General features: G+C 38.1%; 2 protein-coding genes across 2 annotated transcripts in view; both read right to left on the bottom strand.

Moving 5' to 3' along the window:
• LOC121299687 (oxysterol-binding protein 2-like) overlaps positions 1–5,499 on the bottom strand; it is an 87,895-nt gene extending 82,396 nt beyond the window's left edge. The window contains exon 1 of the mRNA XM_041227604.1: positions 5,304–5,499. Within this exon, the coding sequence (XP_041083538.1) occupies positions 5,304–5,476 (173 nt within the window). The 5' untranslated portion in view covers positions 5,477–5,499. The remainder of the gene's footprint in view (positions 1–5,303) is intronic.
• Positions 5,500–10,723: 5,224 nt separating this feature from the next.
• LOC121299775 (AP-1 complex subunit beta-1-like) overlaps positions 10,724–14,074 on the bottom strand; it is a 32,119-nt gene continuing 28,768 nt past the window's right edge. The window contains exon 22 of the mRNA XM_041227816.1: positions 10,724–12,768. Coding sequence (XP_041083750.1) covers positions 12,694–12,768 — 75 coding nt within the window. The 3' untranslated portion in view covers positions 10,724–12,693. The remainder of the gene's footprint in view (positions 12,769–14,074) is intronic.

Here is a 14,074-nt window from a genome sequence, read left to right on the forward strand (position 1 = left end):
CACACCCGATTGTGACAAGAAATTGTACTGAAAGACAATTAAAGTAATATAAAGTATTAACATAATGCTATTTACTGCAAATGTTTCATAATGCCAGATAACGTTTAACATACATATATTTGACAGTCTGAAAATATTTACGACGAAGATCACATTTACGACTTCCATGAAAGGAAAGCACTGATGAGCAAATGTTGCAAGTTGCAGACCCTTTCTCTTCATTCTGAGATACTGTGAAATATTGGGGATACCTTCCAGCTTCCCTTTTGCCAAGGGCTGTAGAAGTTCCCTCCGGCATATTTCGAGATGTCTTTTTCACGTACTATTTTTTTTATACCGCACTCAGGTAAACATCATACACAGGGGACAGTAAAAAAAATATGTATATATAATGTATATAAAAGTGTATAAATATAATCACGAATTGGGTATTATCGCGATTCTTCTCCAAGTCCTTAAATTAACCTTTGGTTTGTTTTTTGATCATTTTTGTAACTGTTACCATTCATTCTACTTCCAGAATCGGTGCAGACTGCACACTAAAGTTAACAAGGGTGCCGCTGCTGTCCAAGACAGCCATTGTCACAACAGGTTTTAAAACACTATTATCAGCAGACGCGCACAGGAAGCCTCCTTCAAACGCATTCCTGCAAGGAGCTGTAATCTGTTCATACTGGGCTTTGTAACATAGACCATGGTAGCTTGTTCCAGATATATACCCTGTCTCAATTCTCTGGAGCATGGACACAGCAGCATGTAGCATTCTCTACATGCACGCACTTTTCCCAAAGAGACTTAGACATTAGATTCACGTGTTGGGTCCACTGTAAAGTTTTGTTTCCCATAGTTTTAATATTATAACAATTATATAGTTTGTCATATCCCTTATCAAGGTCTGGATATTGGTAACATATTGCAGTGTTAGTACCACAAGCATGCTGTACTATCATTCCACATGCTCAGTTTCATCATACTTGGCAATGCAAGATTACACTGTACTTGGTGAAAGTGCATTGTGGGATAATAGCTCAGTTGATCAAATGTCAATGTACTGTGAAGTAGCTATGGAATCATAGCATGTTAACATGCAAAGTTTCATAAAATTAAAAAAAAAAAAAACGCTTAAATGGAAGTTGTTTCACCTTTAATGAAACTACCAACTTGTCCATTGCTACCAATTTTTCCATGTGAATCAAATCATATTTCTGCCCGTTCTGGAGGTATTTTCCCCCACTTTCTATCCACTTTTCTAACGTGAACGCCATTTTTAAAGAACGTCAGTGATACATATTTAAAAAAAAAAAAAGATGACATTGTTAACAGATGGCACTCAAATAAAAAAACTGATGCAAAGTAGGAAAAAATACACAATACGATTTGATACATGAAAATGGAAATGGAAATGTGGCAGGTTAATTGCTGGAAATGGACCCTCTGGTAGTTCAGTTAAAAGTAAAACCACTTCCATGGTAAGCATTTCATTTTAGCCATCATTTGCCATTCCCATTTCATAGACCCTTGTCCTTTGGGAAGTTTCTATTCAAACCAAATCGGGTCTATACTCATGCAAAGGTAGAATGTCCATACCAAGTTTCATCACAGGGAGCAGTTCCTAAGAAAAAAGCATATAAGTGTGACATGCCTCCACCAGCAGTCTCCCTGAACCCATGCAGGGCCTAAGATCAGCAGCGTGGGCCACAGGGCATGCCCATGCTCCTTCATCCTCCTTAGTTCCTGTAATAATTTAAACTGGTGTTGGGATTTTTCAAACTAGGCCTAAAAGACATGTTTGGTTTGCTGTAACACCAATTTAAATATATAGAAGGGTGAGGAATTCCTGACAGGTTGCACAGTTTCCAGAAACACTATGCTTTTGCTCAGACAGTGCAATTGTGCTACTGTTGTAAGCTATAACAAAGTTCTTGAAAGCAAAATAGCATACAATATAAATGTAGTACTGAACACGAGTACCTTCTAGCTTTACAATTGTGTTCCCATTGCACAGAAGCAAAAGTTTAGTAATAGGAATCCAATAGATTTGGTCGTTTGCAGAATTAAAATGTACCTGGAATTCTCATGGCCACAAATCTCCAGGAAACATAAATCCATAGATCTGACATGGGGAAGAACAAAATATCACATTCACAGCCGTGCTTTCAAAATAACACACATTATTGTCCATTCATTTTCTCTTGGGTTTAAAGAAGAATGTCAAGTTAAATATATAAAATGCAGTATCTAAACATTGAAAAAACATACGTTGGATTCTGTAAATATAACATTAGAGCACCCTATATATAACCATGGCCTACATCCACCACGTGTTTATGTGGCCTTGAAGAGACCCCAGCGAAGAGCTACCAAAGGACTGCGCTATGAAGATATGTTGAGGGAAATTAATCTACTTCTCAGAGAACAACCAAGAATTAGGGGGGATTTGATTCAAGTCTTTAAAAATTAAAAAGAAGTCGACAAAGTTAACCAATACTTCAAGCGCAAGACACAAACCTGGATCAGAGGACACCGTTGGAAATTAATTTGAAACTTAGGACAGAAGTTGGTATGGAATGGATTACATAGTCATGCTGTTGACACTAAATCAATGGGATCTTTACATGACAGTTTTGGGAACAAGTTTTGGGCCAAGCGGTCTCATTCTGACACACGAACAACCTCATTAAAGCTATCAAGATATTTAGTGAGCAAGCTGACTAAGTGGGATCAAATAAATGTTCCAACCCCAACTTCAAGTACTAAAACCTTGCAGGATTGGAGAATATTGTTTTGGATAACTGTGCTGTACACTGCACCCCATTTGGCATCTGCACAGGTTGGCAATGGCAGGAGAGAAGGCATTGAAAGACAAAAACAGAGCAGGGGTAAAACTTAAACAGTTTCAAGTCTGCCACGGCAGTCTGGAACAACCTAACTATGCAACACCAGGAGATGTCACTGTCACATGTACATGCTCAGATACTACAAGTCTCGCTGTAGCAGCTACAGCACTGCAATGGTTAGGGGCAGCTTAAGGAAACAAAGCCAGACTAAATAATGCAGTCACCTTTTTACTAAATCACTGCAATCTCTAATTCTACATTAAAACCGCTTAAAGCTGCAAATTGTAAATTAATGAGGTGTTAGCATTTTAAAAGTTCCAAAGTGGACTGCCAGTAGCTCAAATAATCAGATTAAAAAGTGATGTCAAAACTATACTGTTTCATTCAGGAGTTCTCCTATTAGCTGTCAAATAATACAAATGTGTTCCATGTGCAAGATGTAGAAAACATTTCAATTACAAATATCTGATCCCATATACCAGGTTAGAGAAAGTACAGTTTGCATGCCTGGAAAGAGAAATGGTCTTTCGACGCCTTCTTTCCTGCCATTGCTTCTCCTAGTAACCCCCTGAAGACAATGATGGGGTGACCTTGTGAGAGACAGGCAATAACAAAGCAAGGAATACAAGCTGGGAGCTGCCTTTAGACCAGATACGGTATCCATGTGGCAAGTAAACCTATTCACTTCTAAAACATGTGCGTCTTTTAAAACATTCAGTTTAAAGTAACAGATTATATTAAAAGCCAGCATCGATGCCCTCTTCAACAAGAGGTAAATCAAGAAATGTTGAGATTAAGACAATGTCAGAAAAAATATACCCACATTCTTCATGCATAGATTTTGTAAGTGCACCATATGTTTTAAAATATCACCTGTATACCTACCCAAAACTGGTCTTTCTGTTTTGCAATACAAAGCTTCATTGTGTCTTTCAACCTCCTACTGCTGCAAGTAACAGCAGGTGAATACATTGCAACATACATTGCAACACTAAAGGATAAGTACAGTAGCTTCAAGTGTTATTTCAATTGATTTTGTGACATCTTCCTTACGATGTTTGCAATTACTCTGAGTGGTTCCAAGTTCAGTTGCTCCCATATTAATTTATAATCACTTTTATTTAAATATGCCTTTACCTGGCTTTGAGATTATCTGGACTGTCCGAAATTGTAACGATTTACAACCCAACGACTGTAATAACTCAATATTGGGGCAATAGGACCCAGAAACACCGAGAATGATTGCAAACTGTATACAATGGGAATGGGGCATATAAAGAAGCAATTCAAATGCCATCTGAAGTTACTCACTCTGTCATTATCAGTAACTGGGTGATCGCTTGGTAAGAAGTCCTGTCAAATGTAATGACACACGTAGGAACAGACACTTACTGGTTAACAGACTGTGGAAGCCCGCTTTCCACTTGCCAGTTTCAGACTGTTAAACGGCCCTGACCAGAGGAGACAAAGCATCTAATGCAATAACATTATAGAATAATAACCAGGAGGAATCCATCACAGGGGAACGCTTCAGTTCTATTGTGTATGAACAGGAATTTTGAACATCCTGGTACAAAGCACAATTCTTTATTGTTGGATCAAGGCTGTCTGCTCTCCTTGAACAATACTGCACAAACTGGTCAATGAATTGAAAAGTATTTTTCTGAACCCCCATCTAATCTCCTTGTCACATGATTAAATTATCCTCATGATTCTAGCAAACAGGGAAACTTGTACTGGCAATGCACAGGGCAAGCTGAAAACAGTTCCTTGTATGATGATTTAGATTTTTAATTCCGTTCCTATGAAACTTTTTTTTTCAAATAATTTCTTAATTGGCTGAGGCCTGAAAACTCCTGGAGTATGTACAGTAGTAAGGCAAGATCAATGGGCTAGTCTCAAATATTTCGACCCCAAGTCAAACTGTTTTAATAGTGTGGCAATATATTTACTGTATCCACCTTTCTTATTGGAAACCAAACAGCAACAAGTACTTTTCTACCATATTTAAAATTGATGTGAAAGATATATGCCTCCCTCTCTCTCTCTCTCTCTCTATATATATATATATATATATATATATATATATATATATATATATATATATATATATATATATATATATATATATATACACACACACACACACACACATATACATCCTATACTTTCAATTCGCTGTACTGCACAATTTGCCCGTTTTATTTCAAAACACAGGTGCATCTCTCCATTAAACAATGATAGCTTTTATAAATGACGCCAAAAAATGCTTTAGACCTTTTAACAAAGCGCGGTTTTCATAAACAGCCAATAGTATTTAATAATCGACTCCTAAGTAACTTTTTGGCAATCACTTACCACTACACAGAATAACCCATTAGACTGTAAACTGCTTCCAACAACGAACATAATGCCTGGCATGTTTTGTAAACGTTTTTGCACAACGCATACACACTTCTAAATTACCTGTAATATGATAGCAGGCCGTTGCTTAGAACGAACCAGCGGCGCTGGTACCCCTTTATGTAGTTTGTCCATTTGAAAAGCCAGCCTTTGTAAGTGTCAGATCCCGGGGCAGGGGGCCCTACTGGAACCGCTGATGCAGTACTAGAAGCGACGCTTTTAACCGGGTCGCTCATCCTCCTGTCTGGCAGACTGGGGTTTGCACGATAAACAGGGCACCGCAGTGAGGACCGAGACTATCCCCCGAAGCCACTGCTGGGAGCGGCCGCTTTCCTATAGACTAATCGCTGAGGATCGTGAAGATGGCAGTAGGGTCCCTGATCCATAACAACGCGCCCCCTTCACATGACGGCGGGTGCGGGAAATAATCCAGTTGGGCTAAAAAATCACCGTCACGTGACTTAGCAAAACAGCACCTCGCACGTGATACTAATTGCGAGTCAGTCCAGGGATCAAATTGGGATAGAATTCTCGTGTAATTATTATTTTCAAAATAGAGAATTAGCATGATATACCAAACACATAAGCATTTGGGTTTTCTAACTTGTTTTTCATAGGGGTATGAAACCTCAGTCATTAATAATACAATGCACAGAAAAGGCAATTGTAAAATGAAACAATTGCTGAGTTTGCTTTAATTTGTCAGGGGCTGTCCAAAAAAATAGAAACAGCTGTCATAACACAGTCAGTAGCAAGACACCGATATTCTGTTAACGCTACATTCACCCCTGTACCATGCGTTATATCTTCCCTATCGTGGCAAAAAAAAAAAAAAAAAAAACTGACAACAGGAGGATGCAGCTTTCATTACGTTAATCTGTCACGAGCTGCGTTTGAAATAAGACTCCTATTGCATATAAGTTTCACCAGTTCCTGGTTTTACTACAAGCTTGATTAGCCACAGTGTATAGGGTTAGGGATACCAAGGTGTAAATAAAGCATCGTAAAAGCACGATAAAGCATAGGTAAGCATTGTAAAGCCCTGACAAACATTGTTTGTTTTTGCTTATATATATAATGCGAAAAGCATGGAAAAAGTGCAAAAATACTGTGCAAAAATACAGTGGTGGTGCAAACATAAAAATCAGGACTAACGTTTCATAAACAGGGTCTGTAATTGATCTATTAAGATCTCCTCGTCTTGGCTGATGAGCACAGGTGACACTTCCTCGCCACAGTCACTGACACTCGAACTGGAAGTGGGTCTCAGTCCCTCGGGGGGGCTCTGCTTTGCACTGTGGCTGCGGAGTTAGCTAGGGGTTACCCTCCTTCAAGTGCATTTCTCACATTTGTATGTGTGTCACTCAAAGTTTTTTTCATTGGAGAATTTCCTACAGGGGTTGATTATCAGCTGTAAATAATAAGGATGTAAACTCCTGGGGTCAATTGCAAAGTACCTGATTTAATCCACTTGACGTGTCCAACAGCCTTGTGAAGTCAAGGTCTGCGCTAGTCTTCTTGCTCTGATTTGCCTATTTTCTTTTGCTGTTTCACTTATTAAAACTGTACGCTTCTTATAACTGTAATACATCAGCCATGATATAATATGTATACTTGTATACAATGCATACTTTCAATAAGGGTTTTAAACCTAATACAAACTGGCGATTTTACATTAAAATGCATCTGATCTGTTTGTATGTTTTATTTCAATATTCATACAAATGTTTGGAGATTATTAACTGTAGTCTGGATGGGATTTTTTTTTTTTTTTCATATTAAAATAACCACACAAATAAACTTACAATATTGATAGTATGAAACCAAACAACCTTTATCAAACAGGCTCTGACTCATAAACATACCGTATGTACATTCATTTACAGCATACGCATTGTGTAAAATGGCAGATTCCACTCACAATTGAAATGACAGATAATATTAAAGTCCTGCCCATGTTAAAAAGCAATACTATGAAAGTTGTATAGATTAACTTTATAAAAAGGAAGGAAATAATGTAGACTCATTATACAGCAGTGTGGAAATGTAATAGAACACCTCAAGATTTGTCATTTATTGAGCTTTGCACACACAAATGTCTTAAAACTTACTACAGAAATTCATTTTTAATTTTTGCAAACTCATCTTACGTGAAACTAATTCAAAACTAAAGTTAGGTCTGAAAGTGTCTCTAATGTTAATATTCAGTAAGGCCCCCTGATAAGGCATCAATAACAGCTTGGCATCTACAGTGTATGTATTTTCTCAAAATCTCTGGTGTAATTTGATTACATTTTTTCTTGAAGTTGTATCCACAGATTTTCTTTTGTACAGGTGGTACTTTTGTCAAGCATGGTCCAGTAAACTACAGAAGCAATGGGGTGTTTGAATAAATTTGCACACTGCTGTATTTGTAGTACAACACACAGAAAAGGATTCTACACATTGTCTACAATTCTGGTTTCTATTTTCTATGGCCTGTGGATTAATTCCTGTGATCCATCAAGCTTCTTCTACTTGATCAGATCAGCTAAACTAATTAACTGGATCTTCTGATTAGTATGTTGCAATAGGTACTAACTTTAATAATAATCTTTATATAGTGCCTTTCATAGTGGACCACCATCACAATATGCTTTACAAGATACAAGACTAAGGGTGTGTGAACTATGCATCAGTTACAGAGTCACTTACAACAACAACGTCTCAGCTGAAAGACAGAGCACAAGTGGGTTAAGAAACTTGGTCAGGGTCACACAATGAGTCAGTGGCTGAGCTGGGATTGGAACTGGGAACCTCCTGATTACAAGCCTGTTTCTTTAACCACTGGTCCACACAGCCTCCTAAAATGATGTGCAGGCTATGGATTTAAACATATAATGTTTAAGAGTCCTACAGCTAGCCTAAAATACTGAGTGGTGGGACTCAAACCCACAACCTTTGAATCACACCTTGGTGCTTGACTGGAAGTCCAACGCGCTTACCACTGCGCCACAGAGACTGCCTGCGCCAGTTCATTGGAGTTCGTTGGAGTTCTCTATTCCTGAAGTTAGTCTGCTTGTAGTGAAGTAAACCACCAGTACTCTGCAACTGACGTAAATGTGTACTACCAACTCTAATAATAGTAATGCTTTATAAATACATTATAAGAGGCTGTGGTTGCAGGGCTACATTCACTATTGTGCTAAATTTGCACAAATGTTACAAAACCAGCTAGAAACAACCAAGATGAATGTACAGCAGGACCTCTTAAACTACCCCTGGATTTATTCATTTGCAACATTTTGTTTTCTATTTCTTTGGCCCATTTAAATGATGCGGTACAGCATATTGCAATCAGATAAATCCAGCTGTGTTCAGATACAGTATCAACTCTCACCTGCAGTACCATTTTTTTACCAAAAGATGGCAGCAAACTACTCTTAGTAGGACAGATATCTAATCAAAACATTACGCAGGAACTGAAACAGGCCAGTAAGATGATGACAAAGAGAGCTTTCTTTAAGTTAGTATGTTACCATTATATATATATATATATATATATATATATATATATATATATATAGATATATATATATATATATATATATATATATATAAACGAGCCATATATTTGCGTACTTGTTTTAAAACCGTTTGCTGTAAAATGTGTTTCCTTCAAAACTGCAGAAATGAGAATCAATACAGAGAATGAAAATGCACTTTTAAACACCAAGCAAAATGGAATGTAATGGAATCTATATTAAGGTGCTTGGACTGTGAGCTCAGGAGCTGTTCTTCGATTCTAGATGCCTGCCCTAGATATCTGTTACATTGGGTAGATCAGCCAGTGTTTTTATAGAAGTGCTATCGAGTGATCTGCTACTTTGGGTGACGTTTCTGTGTGTTTTGGACAGGGCTGTAGCTTACTAATATAAAGACACTCTGGCAAATACTGAAGAGCGTCTCCTGAACTCAGGAAGTACAGGGAAGTTAAGCCACTTTGTTTGATGAGCTACCAGGGAGTAGATACCATATCTAATTTAAATATACCCCTTCTTTGTAAATTTAGCAAAGTTGTCAAGTTGATAGTGTTGGAGTTAAGTTCACTTAAGGGGAGCTTTGACTTTGTTGAAGCCATTGATTGCCCTCACCTGTACCCTAACTGCAGCTACTCTGCTCGGGGGACCTGAAAGTCAGCGAGTGACCCCTAATCCAATTACCAGTCCTGCAGGGATCTGCTAAAGCTTACCAGGCACCTGGCCAGTAGGGTGCATTGCAGCGTTGTGAGGTGCCTTTTTCTCCCCAATAGGAGCACCAGTGCGGACTGAATGACTCACCATGCACACCACGTGGCCGTGCCTTTACCAGGTAAGCAGCTTGGTCAACCAACCATTGTTATTTGTGTCTCAGTCAGTACCTGTTCATATAGTAAACATGAGCTTAAACATTTATAGAAAAACTATTTTAAAACACATCAGATGTGCAAAGCAATGACACACAGAACAGGACATTCAGGCATAACAAGGAGGGAGGATAAACAAAAATTAAGGAACAACTCAGAAAGCCTTCTTAATCCTGTGCTACATAAGGTCCTGCACTTTTACAGCCTTTATGATTGGCATACATAAACGCAGCCAATTCAGGCAGCAAGGTACTTAAAAATGTAATTAGTATTGTGTGAAGTATGTATTCTACTTCATACCATAGGAAAATATGAGTCAGGCATTCCACTATTCAAAAGGGCTCAAATCAATTGATTACACTTCCCTTGTCAAGTGAAATTGATTTATAGGTACCATGTGCAGAAACTATTCAACTGTGGCCAAGTCTGTAGCCCACAAGCTATCACCTCAATCCTTCTGAATGCCAATAGTGCAAGATCATTATGAAGATTAGTCACAAACTTAGGTGTATGAAAAATTGAATATAAATCATGTCATCTTTACCACTTTGCAAGGTTTACAGTCAGTCATTTGGGACTATTTTAACAGATTAAACAGTGATGGGTCTTAAGAACGTTAACTTTGCAAACAGCAAACCCCACTATGACTAAATCATTTCTTATATGGAAATAAGTCATTTAAAAGATGAAATACCCAAGACCGACTGCTTTGTCGATGTAACTGTTCTGCTACATTGCCCTTTTCCCCTCAAGGGTTATTTATTGACCTCCCATTTTACATTACTAAATACAAGTGTTGTGTTACTAGTTTTAAGATGCAATTATTAAGATATGTTTAGATCATTAAAATAAACACCAGGCTTTTCTGATTTAAATTTTCAATTAGTTTTATATATTTGGCAACTACAGCTCCTTCTAAACCTCTTCTGTCTAAATCCAACATTGTCTAATTACACTTGAACAAGACTGGTTTCTGCTGTGTTAAGCCATGCAAACACTGATAAAAACATAAGACAAAACATGTGTCTAATTTCTTATAACCATTCCAATGCACTGCAGGCAACACCCCAGCACTGAAATAAACACTGACACATTGCTCTTGTGAATATACGGTTTTTCTTTACTCACAGTAACCAGTCACTCATGTCACTTTTTTCATATTTATTTATATAGAAGGTTTTGCTGCAGTAAGATCTGCACCTAAACATGGTCATCCACAGCATCAGCTCACATACACTAAAGTACAGGAGTAATGGTTAACACAAGTCCTGGTTTGGGCATTGTCACAGGGGGGCTTGGAGCAGATATATGCAGCCATGAGCTCTCAGGAGGCCCTTTTGAATGTTCTGCACTGGTCTTCGAAGCTCCATGTCTAGAACAGGGCACTGAATGCAGCTTTTTTATTTGGATTGGTACCCAATTTATTTTAAAATGCTGGCACTATGATCTATAAATAAACAAATATGTATTTATTTAGAAGAAGCTCAAATACATGTTGGAAAGAGGGATGCATGTAACTCAACTATCAGATTTCCGAGATTGCTGGTGAATACGAATGCTGATTTACCTGCATGAGGGTCTATGAATAAGTGACAAGATTCAATAGCCCTTTTGAACAATCGATTGCTATGCACCTTAATTTAGAGACAGCAGCTCCAAGCCTCTTCTATTCAGCCCCAGTGATAAAGTTACAACACACTTATAATACAAAAACCCACTGAAAAGAATTGGAATGCTTTAAAGGAAAATACTAAACACAGTCCACTGCACTCACCCATACACACACGGGGGGGGGGGGGGGGGGGGGGGGTCAGCAGCCCCAAATGATTAGTGTTTCAATTAGTAAAGATGCAGCATTCCCTTTCAGACCAGTGAAATAAACAAGCTTGTCAACAATTGCTGGGCAGTGTGCAACTTAAGATGGAAAACTTGTTAAACATGAGTGAGCCAACAAGGTATATGTAACTTAGTGGTTCGAGGGTTGGTGTGTAGTGTGGAAGTATTTGGATAAAGCAATAGTTAGTAACTACAGTACTATAGAAGAACATCATATATCTGGAGAAGAGGCAGCCTGTGTAAAAACCACTAGATCCAAATGCAAAGAAACTAACCATGCTCTCATCCTTCAAACACTGTTTGAGAAAGAACTTCCAATTTAGAAACAAAAATACATGTTGCTTTCTAATACAGGTTCTGCATATCAGGTGATTGGGAAGGCAACAGTTCAAATAGTATTATCCAAGGCTTGTGGGTTCTGGATTCAATGCTTTCAAGGGAATTAAAAAGGAACACTGCATCTCCACTTAAATGGTCCAGAAGACAGCACACCTCCAACAATAACACTAGGGGCCTGCAGATCAATGCAAATAGAATAGATTCACGAAGATCTTCAACTCTGCCTGATGAGACATGCAACAAGTAGGGTAGCGTATCAAGAGCCAAGGGTAATGATTGCTCCTGGGAAGGGAACATCAGAGATGTTCATAAAATGGATAAAAGCTACTGCAGCACACCAATTTCTTGCTGAAGCTTATGTTTTAATACACCTGCAGCTCATTCAGAGTGTATGATGATTCTTAAGGTTACAATAATAACATTTGTGTACCCCCACCACTATCTGGAAACAGGATTCCAAGCTTTCAACTGGCATGTTTACCTGTATAACTGGCAATTCTACTGGCTATGAATACCTCACTTACCCACCCACAAGTAAACCAGTTACTTTAAACTTCCAGCAGTGGACGTGCAATGAACTGCTAAGAAACTGTGTATAGTAAAAGAGGTCTGGTCATTGGTTTTTACTGTTTCTTAACACAATATGGGGTGTGGCTGCAGAGTTCAGGCGTTGTTCACCCTAACAAAGGTTTATTACATTTTATTACGTGTGGAAATTCAGGAAATGCTTCACGTTGTATTGTAATCTGTATTGGTGCCCCGTCCTGCCCCAGAAGGGTTGCTGTGGTGGTGAATGAGAAGGGGTCCTGGGCGGGGATGTTGCGTGCAGGGTCTCCCAGATGAACCCCCAGCCCCTCCTCACAGCCCCTCTCTGAGCTGTTCTGCAGTGCTGGCTCAGTTTTTCAGCATTGCCTCGTAGGACTGCAACACAAACTGGGCGATCTCAGGGGCTCGGCATTTCAGGGAGAGCTGCAGGGAGAGGGGGAATTATTAGTTTAAGTGAGAAGAGAGGGAAGTCGGGAGAGAGATAAACAGAGAGGATGGGTCTGCATTAAATGTTACTGGTGAGTATGGGCTTAGAAAATGAGAGAAGCACATCTTAAAAAAATTAAAAAACACCCAACACAACCGATTCCTTATTTGAGAATCAGCTCAGATGGTACTCTAATCAATCTGCTACATGTTATCTTTAGAATTAAATCTGCAGAGCTGTTGGAAAGTCAAACAGGTTTTACATTGATTATAATCTGCACTGCATACAATCAGAACTGTGGGGTGCAGTCTAATCATTTTACACTGTAAACTAGACTTCCAAATGTAATTGCTTTTTCCTGTTTATTTGAATGCACATTTTAAGTAGAAGAACACAAAGGGTTTGCTATCCATTCCAAACCTGCATTAAAATATAGTGTGAAACACACAACCACCATCCAACTTGGAAACAAAGGAAGGTTTGTATAGTATGTGGTTTTCAAAAGCTTGTCTTATTAAAGTAGTAAACAACTAACACATGCATGCCATTTCTGCAAAAGTGTAATAGTTTAAATCTTTTCACATAAAGGCTGACATAAATCACATTTGGTTTTTATATACTTTCAGACTTCACTAATGTATATCATTAACTTTGTGATTGGAAGACTGGAAATCAAAACCACACACATATAAACATACAGTCATAGTGACAGAAAATGAGAATGATGCCCATTCAGATTCAGTTAGATTTCTATAGCAAATAGCAATTTGCATGCACAACGAACAAAAACGAAAGTAGGTAATTAAAATGCAAATCTTAACACAGTACCTGAAATGTCAAAATGCATGTTTTTGTTAGCTTATTTTGGTTTTGCTTTATATTTGGAAATATAGCAGCTAAAGAGCTATGAAATTGCATTGGAGTGGAGAGAGGATCTGTTGTTCGGTTAGTAGCAGAATATAATTCAAAAGATGGAAACACAGGAAACTACTCATTTTTTTCCCCTATACATCACGCCAAGACCCATAGATGTAATTTATACGTGTGGTCCTAAAGTAGTTTTGAATCATCCTTATTATTATCATCATTATTATTATTATTATTATTATTATTTAAAGGATAACATCTTGCATTTTATCTGCAGAGGATAGAATCAAGTGGGCTGGGTATCTCAATGTTTTGCTATCTTGGCAAAGCTCTTAGGAATAAAATTATTTGTACATTTATATGTGAGATTTTTACCATTAAAACAGTGAACCACAACTGCTGGAAGGCTCCATCTATCACTAGAAAAGTCTCTGT

Source organism: Polyodon spathula, chromosome 25 (genome assembly GCF_017654505.1).
Source record: "Polyodon spathula isolate WHYD16114869_AA chromosome 25, ASM1765450v1, whole genome shotgun sequence".
Taxonomy (NCBI): Eukaryota; Metazoa; Chordata; class Actinopteri; order Acipenseriformes; family Polyodontidae; genus Polyodon; species Polyodon spathula.